General features: G+C 45.7%; 2 protein-coding genes across 4 annotated transcripts in view; one reads left to right on the forward strand and one right to left on the reverse strand.

The window, feature by feature from the left end:
• LOC307239552 (palmitoyltransferase ZDHHC14-like) overlaps window positions 1–10,991 on the forward strand; it is a 54,772-nt gene extending 43,781 nt beyond the window's left edge. For 2 of the 3 annotated variants that reach the window (XM_080012984.1, XM_080012985.1), the window contains exons 7-10: window positions 311–413; window positions 2,576–2,685; window positions 5,989–6,094; window positions 9,849–10,991. In XM_080012984.1, coding sequence (XP_079869110.1) covers window positions 311–413; window positions 2,576–2,685; window positions 5,989–6,094; window positions 9,849–10,283 — 754 coding nt within the window. In that variant the 3' untranslated portion in view covers window positions 10,284–10,991. The remainder of the gene's footprint in view (window positions 1–310; window positions 414–2,575; window positions 2,686–5,988; window positions 6,095–9,848) is intronic. The other variant, XM_080012986.1, reaches the window with a different exon arrangement.
• Window positions 10,992–11,839: 848 nt separating this feature from the next.
• lgals8b (galectin 8b) lies at window positions 11,840–18,077 on the reverse strand. Its single transcript, XM_080012144.1, has 8 exons — window positions 17,853–18,077; window positions 17,237–17,325; window positions 15,617–15,827; window positions 15,084–15,203; window positions 14,963–14,989; window positions 14,786–14,874; window positions 14,233–14,398; window positions 11,840–13,380 (listed from the first exon to the last, which is right to left on the reverse strand). Exons 1-8 carry the CDS (start codon window positions 17,889–17,891, stop codon window positions 13,231–13,233), a joined length of 891 nt encoding a protein of 296 aa, XP_079868270.1. The 5' UTR covers window positions 17,892–18,077; the 3' UTR covers window positions 11,840–13,230.

Raw genomic sequence — 18,077 nt, forward strand, 5'->3', positions numbered from 1 at the left:
GACGGTCTTGGCTCGTCACTCACACGGCCGTCTTTATATGTGCGAAATAGGTTTGAAATATATCACCCATTCTACATAATCCATTTGGAGCCTCATATGCAATGTGGACCTAAAATTAGAGGAGGCCGGTGTGTCTGAGCAGTCAAAGGACTCTTTTTGGCTCTGTGACTCCTGGTCTTCACGACGGCTCCATTCGTCTTGAATCTATTGGCCTTTGGTGTGACGGTGTGTTTTCTGTGTAACATGTTCTCCCAAATGGAAAGATGGATTTAAAAAAAAAAAAATGTTGTCGTCCTTGACTCTGCGATACTGTGCTGGAGGTGGTGGTGTGCTTCTTTTCCGTCTGGTCCATAGTGGGCCTCTCAGGCTTCCATACCTACCTGATCAGCTCCAACCAGACCACGAACGAAGATGTGAGTAGAAACGTGCCGACACAAAAACGCATGCATATATCCAAACATATATGCTCACTTAGTACTTTAGGAGGAACACCTGTACAATCGCGTGGCTGCAGTGCATAAAATCATGCAGCTTCAGTTAATGTTCACATCAACCGTCAGAATGGGGGAAAAATGTGATCTCAGTGTTTTCAACCGTGGCATGATTGTTGGTGCCAGAAGGGCTGGTTTGAGTATTTCTGTAACTGCTGATCTCCTGGGATTTTCACTCACAGCAGTCTCTAGCGTTTACTCAGAATAGCGTGAAAAACCAAAAAAACATCCGGTGAACGGCAGTTCTGCAGACAGAAACGCCTTGTTGATGAGAGAGATCGACGGAGAAGGGCCAAACTGGTTCGAACCGACAGGACGGCTACGGTAACTCAGATAACCACTCCTGTACAGTTGTGGTGAGCAGAAAAACATCTCAGAACACACAACGCATGGAATCTTGAAGTGGATGGACTACAACAGCAGAAAACCACGTCGGGTTCTACTTCTGTCAGCCAAGAGCAGAAAGCTGAGGCTGCAGTGGGCATAGGCTCATCAAAACTGAACAGTTGAAGACTGGAAAAACGTAGCCTGGTCTGATGAATCTCCATTTCTGTGACGCACACATATGGTAGGGTCGAGATTTGGCACCAACAGCAAGACTCTGTGGACCCAACCTGCCTTGTGTCAACAGTCCAGGCTGGTGGAGGTGGTGGTGTAATGCTGTGGGGAATTTTTTTCTTGAATGCCACAACCTATTTGAGTGTTGTTGCAAACCATGTGCATCCCTTCATTGCCACGATTGACCCATCTTCTAACGGCTACTTCCAGCATGACAATGCACCGCGTCACAAAGCAAAAGTCGTCTCAAACTGCTTTCATGAACATGACAATGAGTTCAGTGTTCTTCAGCAGCCTTCCCAGTCACCCGATCTGAATCCAAAAGAACACCTTTGGAATGTGATAGAACGAGAGATTCGCAGCCTGAATGTGCAGATGACAAATCTGCAGGAATTGTGTGACGCAATCGTGTCAACATGGAGCACAATCTCCCAGAATTAGTAGAGTGTTCCTCATACAGTGTTCATTGACTGTAGATACTGTCATAAATTATGTTTTTTTCATATCAATGAAAGACAACAGTTAGCTATATCAAGATATCACAATATCCAAAATCCCAGACAATATCTACGCTCTCATATCATATCTCATATCATATTATAACAATATATCGTCCAGTCCTAGTTTGTATCTATGGTCAGAGTTTCAGTGTCAGTATGGAAAATGACCAGAGGTGTTTACAACCAGACATGTGATCCAGTTCCTCTTATCCAAGTCACAAGTAAGTCTCAAGTCATTTTTCCTGGGACAAGTCAAGTCACTAGTTAAGTCAAGTCAAGTCCTGAGTTGAAGGCAAGTCAAGTCAGGAGTCAAGTCACTTGTTTCCCCTGAGATACTCCAATCTTACCGGCTGTGTCCAGTCTTTAAAAAGAGAAAATACAAGGTGTTAGTACCTGTCTAATATTGACATTATTGGCTGATCCGTCTAACCTGTTCAAAAGGTATGACAGTGGATTGAATTTGTATTATAATTATTGCTATTCAGTGAAATAAATGTAATCAAACAAAAAAACAAATAACTGTATAAAAGCGAATTTATTTCTGAATTTATTCTCAGTCAAAAAAATATTGCTTGTTTGACGACTGTTCAAATTTTAATATAGCTTTTATTTGAGCTTTATATGGAGAATTATTTAAATGTATCTTTTATTTGAACTTTATACGGAGAATTATTAAAAGGTTTCTTTAATTTGAACTTTTTATGCAGAACTGTTTTAAGAACGTGGGGTCCCCCCCCCCCCCAAAGCTGAAACCATAAAATGAACACAAACAAGTCATTTGAGTCATCACGTCTCAAGTCAAGTCACGAGTCTTTCACTTCCAAGTCGAGTCTCAATGAGTCAAGTTGTCAATTCAATCCAAGTCAAGTTGTCAGTCATAAAAACAGTGACTCGAGTCCACGTCACAAGGACTCGAGTCCACGTCTGTGTTCACAGCACACCATGACGAGGATCCTTCTCTCCTCTCCTGTTCAGCAGTTACACTGTGCTAACGTTGGGTTATTTAAATGTGCCCTCTCTTTCCAGATTAAAGGCTCGTGGTCTTCTAAAAGGGGGAAGGACAACTACAACCCGTACAGCCATGGCAACATATTCACTAACTGCTGTGCGGCGCTGTGCGGACCCCTGCCGCCCAGGTACGGAGCGTGATGAACAGGAGATAAAACTGGTGCACGTATTCCCACACACGAGCCAAAACGACTTTGCTGATGGATGGATACTTTATTCATCCCTGGAGGGAAATTGCGGTTTTTACAGCAGCTCACATGAAAAACTATAGGCAATAATGATAGAATAATAAAAATTTAATAAAAATGACGATATGCTAGAAACGCCCAGAATTAACCAAAAACATATAAAAGAAAATCGGCAATATACATTAAAGTTAAAAAGGTTGACCAAAAATTGAAAGAATTGCCATTATACAATAAACTTAAAAATGTACAATAAAACAAATAAACAATATCAGGATCAATATCATGCCAAAATAAATGATAAATAAGAAAATTATTTCAGTGGAGAAAAATACTGACTATTAACAAGAAAAATACAGCTGAAAAGGAAGTTCATTTTTATTGTTCATTTTTAAGAATATAGCATCCCGAGTAATTCCTTCATTTTCCCAGCGACGTTTTCGGGTTCACGGCGCCTGGAATTCACCTCCGCTGTAAACCATTCCTCGCGGCGAACCTGATCAAATAAAAAGTGGTATCCAACTGATGTAGAGAGGCCATTCCAAAGTAAGGCCGCCCTGCAGTCACTTCCGCTCTTTCTATACATAGCTAAAAAGATCCTGCTGAGAGAGAGAGAGCAGAATGGATTTTCAAGCCCACGTCAGCCAAAAACCCTCGGATCAGAAGTTTTGTCAGATGTGCTGGATTTCACAGTTCCGCTCATCGGGGGGGCTCAAAGGAAGCCACCGGCCGCTCGTCGTGCGACCCCAGAGCGGCGCTGTCTAATTTTTGCTGCTGCTCTGGGTTTCAGGACGTCACCCAGGCCAGGCTTCCAAGTGCGTGATGGAAAGCACACACTCTGTTGAATATCGGCAGTAAAAAGTGCGTCGTCAATACCGAGCGGCCCCAGTAGAGATACCGGCTTATCTCCCGTTATCTGGGTCCGTCACTCCACACACTTCAAGACGTAAATGTGGTTCAGAACCATCATCTGGGGGTGGGGGTGGGGTGGGGTTGGGGGTAGACGTCAGAGTGCTTGCATGTCCTGTGTTTTGGCCATCACAACGTTACTCACCAGTAATGACTCGAGTGGGCGGCCAAGGAAAGTTCTCAACCACACAGGTGGCCGCCATCTGGTGTGTGTGTGTGTGTGTGTGTGTGTGTGTGTGTGTGTGTGTGTGTGTGTGTGTGTGTGTGTGTGTGTGTGTGTGTGTGTGTGTGTGTGTGTGTGTGTGTGTGTGTGTGTGTGTGTGTGTGTGTGTCTGTGTGTGTCTGTGTCTGTGTCAGTGTGTGTGTTTCTCTCCACAGCTCAGTGTTTTCTTACATCCCATGCGTATTTAAAGCATAGTAGCAGTTTCCTTTTAGCCTCAATCACTTTCAGTGTTGGTCAATGAGGATTTCAAGGAAGGACTTGAGTATTTTATTTTTTACCGAAGCCTTATTTTTCCATCCTTGCGAGTTAATCCGAGTGATTGGCGTTAAAAAAGTGTTGTCGTTAATACTTCAATTTTGCCTGCAACCTGCAACAGCCCTTGAAAATAAAGGGATTAGGTTGCAAGACGGTTAAAAAAAACCCACAGCTTTAACAGCTTTAAAACTTCTCTCACCCCCGGGATAGGAGCGCTCACAGAAAGTGAGGACTTATTTATTTATTCGTTAAACAAGGAGATATTTAAATTGATATTAAATTTGAATTCACCGTAATGTTTTCATTTATTTGTTTGATAGATGGGTGATGGAAACAATGGAAAAACAGGGGTTTTAACAGTTGGTGAGACGTGCCTCCAACCAGAATCAAAATGGCCTTTCGTAGTATTTGCTGCAGAATTCCCAGACGGGTAAATCATAAGGATTTGGTGTGAAAACCGTTTTTGGGTTGTGGGACTTTTGTGCCTAAGTATATTTGGCCCATTGGGTCCTCACTAACCAGGTGTATTTACACAGACCTCACTTTGATACCAGCACAAAAGTGTGTGTCTGCGGCAGAAGCTGCATTGTTTAAGACCGACTGTAATCTAGGTGATGAATGGCTGCTATCAGACGTGGTTAGCAGTGAGCATACACACACACACACACACACACACACTTATGCACACACACGCACGTTAAACTCAGCAGGTTGTTGCCTAACCAACCGTATCAGGGTCCTGCAGCATTAATGGCTGTGTGTGTGCGTGCGTGCGTGCGTGCGTGCGTGCGTGCGCGAGACAGAGATGATAAAAGAGTGGGATATGGAGTCCATACACCTTATCTCTTGGGTGCTGAGATAGTGAGCCGTATTACACACATCGAAGACGCACTATAAACACACACTCACATAGACACTACAGACGCATTTCGAATTTCACAAAAAAATAGACGTTTGGAAAGAATTCATCGTTGTTCGCCTACGACTATCACTGTTTGACTATTTCATTTGTAAATCTGTGCCTAAATTCCACCTTTCACCGCTATTGATATTATATTGATAAATTGGAAACAATTGAAGAATGAGATTTATTTTTTACGATTGTGAAGACAACGGCTTTTACGATCCGGCTGCTTTGGTGTCATTTTCTCCGGCCTCTGATGGAAAATAGAAAAGAACTTAAAAAAAACTCATGTACTGCTATAATCCAAAACAGGCGACTGTGAACCCAGCAAGTGCGACCAGCCGCCACATCACTAATGATACTCCAGTATCGCTCAAGTAAACAACTCAAGAGATCAGAAGCGGTGCTTAATTGTGGCTGTGCAACCGAATCCAGACTTCTGAAGAGCTGTGTGTGTGTGTGTGTGTGTGTGTGTGTGTGTGTGTGTGTGTGTGTGTGTGTGTGTGTGTGTGTGTGTGTGTGTGTGTGTGTGTGTGTGTGTGTGTGTGTGTGTGTGTGTGTGTGTGTGCGCGCGGGGTGGCAAGTTAATGTGTTGATTATGAAAGCTTGGAGAAATATTTAACAAGCTAATTTGCAACGTTACAAAAATAGCAGCTGAATTGAAAGGAAAAGGCGGAGATAGCCATCCACCGTAAATAACCAAGGACGGAGGAACTGAGAAAGGCATTCAAGGCCGTCGAGAAATCTGTTTTCACAAGCTGCCTCGTCCCACAACAGCCAAAATGCATCAAAATGGACGATACACATTTCTACACTAAAATACACACTCTTGTGCGTTTGGCATTATTATCATTATATCACTCTGGTATAGATTAACCAAACAACTGGTGTTGAAACTCAACATAGATTACGGTTTAAATACCAGTGATGTATTCTTGTTTTGTCTTGTGTGCAGTCTTATCGACAGACGAGGCTTCGTCCAATCAGACGTGCCGCAGCTGGCGCCGCCAACCAATGGCATCGCCATGTACGGAGCCACCCAGTCCCAGCAGAGCCACATGGTAAGAAGTCGCTCACATCCCACCGCTCGAGAGACCAGCTACCGGGTTTGGTGCATGACTTAAAAAAGTTAAAAATGAATAAAAAAGAAACTTTAGAGCAGGGATCAGAAAATATATTAACATTTTTGGCGATTATGGGTTGCTATGGCATTTCAAAATGTGCATTCTAAATTACAAGTAGAATTCATTTGAAGGTAATTTAAAATTCATATAAAAGATAGGGTTAAAGATTATGTTTAAACATGTTGATTTAAAATGTGCATAGAAAAATGCACATTTAAAAAGTACATTTAAAATGAAAAAAAGTACAGTATATTTATTTGTTTATTTCGAAACAATGCTGATTATATTTACCAAAAAAAGTGATTTTTCTGTTGAAAAAAATAATTCAGAAAACAAGCGGTGAGTGGAGGAGCAATAGACAAAGGAAAGACTTAATTCTAAAAAAAATAAATAAAGTACATTCAGAAAGGTAACAGGACGTCTTGCTCTGTGTTGAGTGGTTTCTCTGAGCTGCTCGTGCCTCGGCGTGTTCTCTCCAGAGAGAGAATGACGCTCTTGTCCCTCGTGAGGCCGAGCAACATGGCCGCCCCGGCAGCTGCTGCTACTCTTTCCTCCGCTCTCCTTCGCCCAACAACAGCTCCACTGTCTGCCCCTCGGACCCCCCGCGTCCCCGCGTGGCGTCGGCGCTCTGCGTCTCGCCTCCGAAACAGCACGCGCTCAAGTAGGAAATCAATGGATCGATGGCGTCCCCCCCCCCCCCGTAGGCACACAAATACCTTTCCCAGCATGCAAATGGAGAGAGGTTAATCCCGTTAGTGGAGCCTGTTTCTCCAGATTAACCAAAATCAAATGGCTCGGGATTCCGAATGGCAACTCAATGATGATGTTTTTCAATTTCATACGAAACACTCAGTGTGTGTGTGTGTGTGTGTGTGTGTGTGTGTGTGTGTGTGTGTGTGTGTGTGTGTGTGTGTGTGTGTGTGTGTGTGTGTGTGTGTGTGTGTGTGCGCAAAGACGCATTGTAAATCACAAACAACATTGTTTACTTTTGGCCGAAATGCCTGATCTGGTTGTTTGCACGTTCAGTATCTGCATGTTTGTGGAGGCAAAACCAGAAATGGGGCAAATACGCGGTGACACGTCAGCGTTGCAAGGCGCTTTTAGCGTCTAACCCCCCCCCTTTTTTTTTTTTTTCCAAGGGCTCGTCTTAAATACCATTTGTGAGCGGTGGTTACCATGGTAACAGAGCTCATGTTCTCTCTCTTTCTCCCTCCCTCTCGTGAGGACGTCGCACACCACCCATCGAATAAAGCCTCCACTTACGCGTTGCGCTAACAATGGAAACAAAAAAGAACTTCTCGCTTTTTCTATTTCTAGCTCTGGATCCCCCCTCCCCTCCAGCGACTCCCTTCCCTCCTTCCTCGCCCGTCTCGCCGCCTCTTTCCGCAGTTTCCTTTCGTTGGCCGTGAGCTGTTTTTTCTTTTTTTTTTTGCACGACAGATTAGACCTTGATCGAGCTGCCGTTTCCTCTTTCCCCCCAGCGTGAGTGATGAGAGAGCGGGCGTCGTCCAACTGGTTCTCTTTTCCCGGTGGTGCCGCGGAGAATCGATATTAAAATCGCGCACCGGTCGTTTCATCATAAATGACGCTGACGGACGGATCGGGAAAAGGCGGCGGCGGCGGCGGCTCTCGGTGCTTCCTCTCTCCCTCGTGGAACGGCTCCTCGTTCCGACGTGGGAAGTTAGGACTCGGAGCTCTGTGTCCCTTAGATGCTGAAGCAGGAAGCGACGCCGCCGCTCCCCCTCTCATTAGCACCTGCTCTTTAAAGGACCCAGTGTGGTGCCATTGAGTCCAATGGGGCAAATGTTTAATCCTTTAAAAAAAACAAAAAAAAAAAAACCTTATTCTTTGAACAAGGTTTTATGAACAGTAATATCACATTTTATTTACAACTTGTTGCAACTGCCCCGGAACATCCAAAGACAGGCATAACGGTGGCTAAATGGAATTTTCCAGCGGGAAGCGACGCAGCTTCCTGTTTCTAGTCTGACGCGGATATAGCCATTAAAGCGGAATAAAATTCAGGCTTTCCATCATTAATAAATGTATGACTTTATGACAATATTGTGAGCTTCCTGTTTGTTGAGGTCTAACTTGAAGTGCATTAAAGCACAGCAGGAAGTTGCAGCAGAGTGGCAGGTTTCTCAGTAGTAAGGCGTCTCAGTGGGACGGAGGCTGTACACGCTTCGACGCCATGGAGACCAACGTGTTCAAAAAAGGCCCGAGTTGAAAATGTTTAACGTGTCCTTCAAGTTTCCTCAGGTCGGGTCCAAGAATGGAGCTTAATCACTGGTGGCTTTTGGGGACTTTTTAAAGTTCATAGCGTGGTTTCATTTATCTTTCTACATTGTCATACAGTATATCTTGTGGCGCAAGAAAAGTATGTGAACTATTTGAGAAATGAGAGGTGTTGAGAATGGGTTTGAAATTGCACAAAAGTAAAGTGTAGCGGAATAAAACACTCTCCAGGCGCGTGACTGCACAGTGGAAATACCTCTGGTCCACTGACACATTGTACTTTTACAGTATCAGCGTATGGTACATGACATAGTGCATGGTAAATAATATACATTCAATCTTGGTCCTTTAGTTTTCGTAAATTGTTTTAAAAAGAATGGAAACGCGAAAGAATAGAATAAATATGTGAAAGACACGCACACAGATGAACCTTGCCTTGGGTGTAGACCGAGCTCGTCCAAAAGGTAAACATTGAAAACAGTGAACACAGGCCTGGAGCTCCACGTTCAGAGCGTCGACAGCCTGCATCCTCCTCCTTCCTGTGGCCTCTTGTTCTGCCGAGTCGGTCCGGAGGGCGAGGTTTAGAAAACAGCGGCGGGGCAGCCTTCCTGTTTATCCCCCTGGTTGTACAGTTTTGGGCGCCCGCTCCCGGAACGCTCTCCCCCGGTAGCGCAGCGCTCCGTGCGGCGTCAAAGCAGCCGCGGAGGTTTGTGGCGTTTCCGTAGGAGGAGGAGGCGCTCGTGTCGTTCAGAGTTTATGTGGTAGAACGGGTTTCTCGCGCCGCTGGTGAATAAGGTGATGAATAAGCTCCTCGCGTCCAGAGTCGATGGCTCCATCGGCTGTTTGAAAGTAACACACGCCAGCGGTCGATGACTGCACCCGTTCCTCTTCCTGGACACGCGTGTCCGTCCGACCTCGACGCGGTCTGTGGCCTCGGCTCCTTTCTAATTTCGTCTGAGCGATGCTGCCGTTGTGATAAAAGGCGAACAGCATTAAGCTAATCTCCCGCCGGCTAATGCGCGGTATTGACAACCCCGTCCTAACCCTGTTATCGCCCCGTTTTTAGAGCCACGCACTCTATTCCAGAGCTGGGAAATGGGAATCAATAGGCTTTGAGTCTGTGACTTAATGGCCGCTGTGTTTTCAACTCTGCCTATTGACTTTGACGCTATATGCTGGGGTGGATGGAGCGCTGGGCGGGGTTCGAGCGCGTGGCTCTGCATTCTAACAAGGTATACTAATGCTGGTGCGCCTCTCTCTCTCTCGCTCTCCTCCCCCCTGTTCATCCACCTCTGCCCTCCTCCGCTTTCCCTTTCACTTCTCTCTTGGTATTCCGTTCCCCGCTCCCACACCTCCTCTGCATCCTCCCTCTCCACCTCCTTGTGGCCCCTCTTTCCTCGTGCTCTTTCCTTTGCACTGTCTTTGCTTCTGGTCCGTTGCCGCCTCCCCCCAGTGTGACCAAGACCAGTGCATTCAGAGCACCAAATTCGTTTTGCAGGCGGCGGCCACCCCTCTCCTCCAGCAGAGCAGCGAGCCCGTGATCCTGACCGACAACGGCGGCGGCTCCTCCCTCCCCGGACGCACCTCCCTCACACTGGGGGGTCCCTGCGCCTCGCTGCCCCTGGGACAGCCCACGCCGGCGACCTCCAACCCCAACCTCAGCTGCCACGAGTCCGCCGACATGCTGCCCGTCCACGGCCACCCGCACCACCACTTCCTCACGCCCGAGGAGGCGCCCTCGCCCCCCGGCATGCTGCCCTGCGGAAGCCCCCTGGGCCACAACCACAGCCACGCCATGCACAACCAGGCAGGCTTTTACAACCCGGCCAGCCAGGACTCCCTCCACGAGGACTCCGTCCGGGGGCTGGTGAAGCTCAGCTCCGTCTGACGGAGGAGTGAGGCCCCCCTCCTCCGCCCGCCAGGGGGTGGAGACCGTCCGCCCATGCCCTAAAGACACTCCTAGCCCCTTCACTTCCTGACTCCCGGAGGCTGACTCTATTTGTGTCAGGGTTTTGGGATATCCCACATGGTACGTGAGAAGTTCAGAGATTGTGGTTTTTTTTTTTTAATTCAGCTGCTAGGAACCGAACTCAAGCATGGTGATACCAGTTTGGCTCTGGTCGCCGTCCTCAATGAAGCCGGCAGATAAGACACTCTGCCCCCCCACCCTCGAGGGGCGGGGGACACCGCTGTAGGGGTCAGCTGCTTCAAGCAACAGAAGAGAAAGTTTCAAGTCTTAACATGACATGGTCGGTTTAGTTTTGCGTAAAGCTGCTTTATTATCTCATCAATCACAGGTGTGGCTTTTTTTTTTTTTTTTACCAAAACAAACTTAAGCCTCTTTGTCCGCTGCCGGTCGGACAGCGTCTGATGCCTTTCGTACTTGGACATTATTGTTGGCGGTCAACAGTGCAATCAGTTCCAATGGTTGATGTCAACACATTGCATTATCATTCTGCTTTTTATTTTCGTTTTCAAAGGTTTGTTTTAAAAGATATACAGCGACTATCGTTCCACGCCACACCATGCCATGGTTATTTTTCTCTTCAGAATTACTATATTTCTTGTGGATATTAATAAAAAAAATACGACTTTTTATGGGACGAGCCTGAGTCCTTATTGAGGGTGGAAGGTGCTGCTGTGCGTCATGTGGCTCGAGCCGTGACGAGACAACCGATCCTGTGACCGGCACCTTCCCTGCCGAGGAATTCCACGTAGGAATCAGTGAAACATTAATGCTAACTGAAGAAGGTTAAGGCCCGCCGCGGGGCCATTCGTCTCCCCGATCGATCCCGTTCCGGTCTTAAATCCGTGATCGCCTCCAGCTCCGACCTTTTCAACCAAGACGTAGACAAAGCCTCTGCTGTCCGGGGGAACACCCACCGTGTTAATGAAAGTGATTTGTGGATCAAAAGCATGTTGAGCTGTCCAGTTGTTTTTTTTCGGCAGGGTGTAGATGCCACAGAGACACCACCATTCATCAACAGGTATTTCCTGATTCCTCCCCAGGCACTTCACCTTGGTAAGTCTTAGTATGCAAACCAAAGGATTTCCAATCCATTATCTCTACTGGTCGCATATCAGAGCTTCTCCTCCACCGCTCTCTTGTGGTGAACTAGGAGAAATGCAACTGCAGGGCGGCGTTTTCATTGAACGAATTGAAGTGAGTTTTCGTAACCCACCCGAAAAAGGAGGACTCATTCGACAACTAAGCCACAACACAATCGTCTATGCTCTGTCTCTGAGACAGGAAAACATAATATATCAAAAGCATTCAAGCCAGTTATTTATTCAAAAAAAAAAAAAAAAAAGGACTTGTTGGACTTATACTTGGACATCTTGATGATTTGTGCTCGAAGACTCAGTCACAGTCTGACGCATTCAAAACGTTACATAATAGTAACAAATTTATTTGAAATGAAATAATACATAAGATTGCTGATTCATGTTAATTAAACTAAATAATATGCAATGTAATATACATGTCTGGGAGCAACCTGTCCTTGGTGATCGCAGGCCACAGCAATTCACCATCTTTTGATCCTGTGCAAGAAGTACAGGCTCAAAAGATGGTCACCGATGCAGAAAGGTGAGTTGAATAAATATGGATAACAGTCCATCTTCTATAACTTACATACATTTAGCAAAATCTTTTGTTTTTTGGTTGAAATCTTGTTAAACAGTAATATTTTAACGTCGCTGTGCTTTAACTCTGTTACACCAACACACTGTGGTTAGACCCAAAACAAATTTTATTTCATCAATTAATCCAAGAATATCTTTTGTGTAATTTGAGCTGTTTTTCGGGGGGATACTCTATTCAGGTCTTCTATTCAGAATCAATAAAAAAAATAAAGTGTCAGCACTTCCATCAAGTTTAAAAAGGCATAAATGAGATGGACAGACAGGATAAACAGTCGCTACTAATACGCCACAAAGGAAGTTCAGAACTGATTTAGACTGATATCTGCAGGTAGAGCTGAGGTGACGACGTTAAGATGGAGGGTTTTGTTTTATATATAGTTGTTTATTTCTAAATGTTTCAACTTGGAGAGAAACTGCCCCACTGTGGACCCTTTTTCTACAAGATCTGGACAGAAATGGCTGCAGCGGGTACCCTCAAAGTTCACGTCGCACAAAAATGTCTTCAGATACGATCAAACTCTTAAATCAACAAAAACCGGCTCCGTTGTTAAGCCCCGCCTTTTTCTTTCGGGAACAGGGCGTGTTATGATTTCATTTTCTCCGTTAAAATAAATTCAGGTGTCTAATATCCAGCTCCAATGTCGACAGCCCTTTCAAATCGTTCGGCCTTTTGAGATTTGGGACATCTTATGGAGGCCGTTTTTTTTTTACTTCTTGTTGCATTGCCATTGAAGCAGTCAGAGTGGAGTAATTACCGGTATATTGCAGTTGATGTTTTATTATAGACAGTTTGAAGAAATGAACCACGGTTAAGCCTGGCTTGTAGCCTGTAAACAATGATGGTAAATTCACATATAAGAGCTGGCAGCCTGCCCAGCTGACTCAGAGTTCTCATGCAGGGCTCCTCCCTCCCAGGGCACCGGGGCGGTTCAGAAAAGACCTTTAAGGCGACGAGAGAACCTCCTCCTCCTCCTCCTGAGTCTCAAACGAAAAAGGGGGAAAACGCTGGAAAAGCATGAAACCAATGACGCCCCCCCCCCCGGTGTCGCCGGAAGTCCAGCCCATTCCGTGTCCGCCGTCCCCCGGTCACCATAGCTACCGTTTGTCGACCGTCGTCCACCGGCAGCCACGCCCCTCGCCGGGTTCCCCGCCGTCGGGGTGGGACCCGGCCACGCCGAGCGGCTCCTCCTTCACCACAGCTTGACGTCGGTGAGCTCCAGGTCTCCCATGATCTCCAGCTGGTCCACGCTGCCCAGGTCCTGCACCCGGTGCCTGAACTCAAACAGGTGGGAGCCGTTCACCGCCAGCTTGAACTGGTGCGACTGGCAAAGGATGAGGATCTGGACGGAGAAGAAAAAAACAACAACAAAAGGAAAAACTGTGGATGGAAAGTTCAACCCCAGTTTAACAAAAACACTAGAACTGTGCCTATTATTATTATTATTATTATGGCGACTCACAAACTATTTGTTCGTATTGAACAAATCCTTGAAATGATCGCACCTGCAAAACAGTTGCAGCTGAACAGTGAATCTTTTGGACAAATTGGAAATAATTAGCGAGGACTCGATTCAATGATTTTGAAAAACAAATGATTGACGGAAACGAATGACTCCTGTGATTCTTCCGTTCACGACCTAAGAGCCGAGCCCACTCTTCTGACTCTTGTTCGTGGTTCAGGAAGTCCCCCCTCGCTCAGCGTACATTACACCAACTGGACCAAACCAACCAAGAGTCTGAAAATTGAAAAACTCTTTTTCCCCCGAGTGACTCGTGCAGAACCGACTCTCAAACAGTGGAAGAGGAACCTTTCCTCACTACGAATAGTTCTCACGTTCAGTGTGAAACTGGAGCTTGAACACAGGCTGGTTTTCAAGCTGGAACTGAGGGATTAGCACAGCCGTGACATGTTGATCTTGCGACGCAAGAGCTAGTTTCTTTTCTCAAAACTTGCAATGCAAGTCGTCAAAGTTGACGTATTACTTGGCAGTACAGTGACAGAAATTGGCAAAAAGCAATCAGCCAGGGGAAAAAAGTGATTGTGATTGACTACAAACCGAAAAAGAGGTTCCGTATGGAGGCCATGTTGGTTGGGGGGGGGGGGGGGGGGGGGGGGGGGTTAATACAGACTTGGTGATTAAAACCCAGTGCCCCCATCTAACACCTAAGACATTCCCAGTCGGGGCGCCCACCTCAAAGTACTCCCCTGGGGAGAAGGGGAAGAAGGGCAGCTCCCTCTCCTCCCTCCCCCACGACTCGCTCAGGTAGGAGTTCCTGACGAACAAGCCCGACTTCATGCGAGGGTTCAGGTGGAGCGCGATGTTCTCCGTCCTGCTGTTACGGAGGTTCACTGTGAAGCTGGATGGGGGAGAGGGGGGATACGACTTTTCAAGGACCAATCGCAGCCTTGAATGTCACTCAACTGTCAGTTTGGGCTTCTTTTCAACATATTGTCTGAAATCTTTTCAATACAGACTTTGATACTTGACTTTGATAAGAATTCCTTCACAAATCAAATACATTTCCACTCATTTCCAACACAAATGAGTTAAAGATCATACTTCTCAATTCAAAAAAAAAAAACAAAAAAAAAAACTTTGCTGCCTCCCTTAAAAAAAAAAATCTTTAAAGCCTTTAACAGACAACTGTTACTCACTCTCACAATGTCCTTTAGTTTTATTTTTTTATGAGATTAACTACTTCAGGCGTCAACCAATGGCACTGGACCAATATGAAAGCGTTTACCTGTGGGGGTACATGCTGACCTGGCCCTTGATGGTGATGTGCTGTCCTGGGATCAGCCCTTTGAGTAAACTACCCTTGTACGGGAGACTCTGAAACAACACAAGGTGAGTTCTGAGGCACCGCGGCACACCGGCCAGCGCAGCGCAAAGAGCGTAAACAACCAAACCGAGAACTTACAAAGTCGCCCGATTCGGAATATATTGCCTATGGAGGGAGAAACACACACGTGAATAAGCAGCTAGATCAAGGTGTGATTTGATGTAAAGGTTTGTGCAGAAGACGGTGGCGGGGCACGTACCGAGTTTGGGATGTATCCAAGAGCGTGCACCGCGACTTTCCCGGAAATAGAAAACGTATCGACCCGGTCAAAAGGGATTCTGTGCTTGTACTCCAGTAAGTGAGAACCGTTGACGGCCACCTGCGGGTTAGAACCACATGCGCCACAATATGGACACGTTTTAATTCCAACCATTAGGGCCCAAACAGACATAAATAACTATGAAAACGCAATGTCTGGTTGTACAAGCTACACGTGCATTAATACAAACCTGATCTGAAAGCTGAAATAATACAGACTACAATAAAATGTGGGTAAATGAACATATTTACGCTGTTCGCCAGAGACTCATAAAATTTGAAATGAAAAAGTGTTTTTTTTTTTTTATTATGTTTACTTTATATTGCTTGCTATATCGCCCCCCTGTTGCAACGCGTGGTACTGCAACTGGAGCGGCCACATTGGCGTACTGTAGTGACGTAGTATAGGGTGTGTTTCAGCCCTTAACGCTGACAGGTCATTGGTTTAAAATGAAAGGGAGCGGGGGCACTGGCCTTGAAGCCGTGGTGGTGCACCAGGATGAGGGTCTCGAAGGGGGCCCCCTGCTTGTAGGGCAGCTGGTGCAGCGTCTCCTCCTGGCCCCAGCCCTCCTGCCGCAGGGAGTTGCACACCACGCTGGGCGTTCCCCGGAAGCGGGCGCTGAAGTGCAAGGCCACGTCGGAGCGCGGTTTGGTGCTGCAGCCGCTGGACAGATCGATCTGGAAGCTGTGGAGACGCGCCACAGCGTGGATATCAGGTTTTATATTATTAGGAACCTCCTTCAAGTGGAAATCCATAAGATTGTCTGTGTTGGGTGGATTACGCGACAAATCCTAGAATTCCACTTGAACGACAAAGTTTTTCTTAATTATTTTTCAATATCTGGCTTTACTCTATATCATGGGTCTCAAACTCACGGCCCGCGGGCCAATTAAGGCCCGTGGGACAATATTTTGTGGCCCCCTACTTGACATCAAAGTTAAGCGTTCGTGCAGCCCGCAAGTTTTTCCCACACGCACCTTTTTGCCAAGTCGTTGCGCGAGTCATTGCCCTGGGCGTTTTATTTATTTTTTATCGCTTAAGGGCTCCCATAGCTCAGGCTCGTGACAGCTTCCAGTGGTGTTTGTTGACAAGTTAGCCAACGCGAATTAGCAACGTTAGTCACTTGGTTGAAACGTGATTCCGGAGTGACACCAAGTGGAAGGAAAATATATCCTGTCACCCAGTGCAAGGTACAGAGGACTTAGGAAGTGGACGGACTCAACAAGAGTAATCAGTGACCAGTGTGTTGCAATAGGAAAGGGAAAAGAATTACATGGATAGCAAATAGCATGAGATGGGCAGCAAGAACAAAAGCGAAATGGTGATTAGAACCTGAATATTATGAAGAAGAAGTTATAGATTATTATTACAAGAGAAATAAAGAGAAGGAAAAAGGACGGATATGTGCGATCGCAAAAGAAAACTAATTTACCAAGAACAATTTAATCCAAAAAGAGCAAGAAATGAAAAGATATTAAACGAGACAATGCACTTGATGTTAAGAATTAAGACAGGTGGAGTAACATGGACATATCTGTGTGAAAAGCTCTTCTCCACCATGAACTTTAATAAGTCAAAGTACAGGTCCAAACTTACTGATGAGCATCTTCAAGTCATACTGAGGGTCTCAACCGCTTCCCCCCTCAAGCCAAATGTGGCCCAGCTGTGTAAGACGAAGCGCTGCCAGGTCTCTGGCAGCAAGGAGTAGGTAAGAGAAGCCTATCTTCTGAACTGTTATTAATAAAGATTGAGAAGATTGGAGCAGTTGTACTTGTTTTTGGAACACTTGAAACCCCTTTTTTGTGGAATACTTGATGCGGCCCAGACTCTACCTCCAGCGGCCCCCGGGTAAATTGAGTTTGAGACCCCTGCTCTACATCATGTTTACTTTTGAGTTTCACTTCTTGACGGAAACAGCGTATAGAGGAGCGCATGCATAACGCAAAAACATTGAATGTCTGTTTCTCAAAGTGCCGGCTAAATAAATATCAAATATGGGATTTTTTTTCTTTTTTTTTACAAAATAATCTCACGGATTACCACTAAATTCCTCAGTGTTAGGTCTTTGAGTATTTTTTACGCTCATCTCTCACCTGTCGGCGTCTGGCAGGACGGTGCCCTGGATGATGATGATCTCTCCAGGGTGGAGGCCTCCGGGGATGCTTCCAGTGTACGGGACCACCTGGGGGGGAGGGAGCACAAATACACACAGAAAACCAACCGATGGCTTGGAATTTGTCGGTTATAAGAAATAAAAATAAACGCAGGTTTTGAGTGCTGCAGACTACGCTCCGAGATGTATCCCATGTCCTACTGGGCTGGGTGTTTGAATAGCCCTTTAACCCCTTTAAATCTGTCTTTTTGTCTTGTTTTTTTTAAATGTATTTTATTATGTTAAGTGTGTAGGAAGAGTCCAAATAGGTTTCTCGCTAGATTTGAATCCTGCTAAAGTGTGTGTGTGGCTGTTCTGAAGTGATTCCTCTTGCTTTTATATTGTGTTTCAGGCCTCATGTGCATGGCCATTGTTTTTTCTATATGCATAAACTTGTCTTGTAAGAGCCGGAAGATGACTAGTATCTGCACTATCACCGCAGAAATAGCTGCACCGGTCATATTCGTATACAGTGTCATTTTAACCGATATTTACGTGTTTTTATTGCATGTTTCTATCGACATGTTTCGCCGCTGTACAGTAAATAAGCCCCTTACCGGATTCAGCACCGTGTGCTTTGCGTTCGCCACAGACATCTCTGGAGCTCTGGGGACACGCTACAACACGCAGCGTGTGTTAAAAAAAAAATATATATATATATATATATATATATATAAAACCACACTTAGACCTACACTAAATATCAACGCTTTGAGGGTTTTTTGTTGTATCGTTTGTTTTGATAATCATGAGCTATGTTTTGATGGCGCCGAGCGGCTCCC

This window comes from Zeus faber (assembly GCF_960531495.2).
Source record: "Zeus faber genome assembly, chromosome: 13".
NCBI classification, from domain to species: Eukaryota; Metazoa; Chordata; class Actinopteri; order Zeiformes; family Zeidae; genus Zeus; species Zeus faber.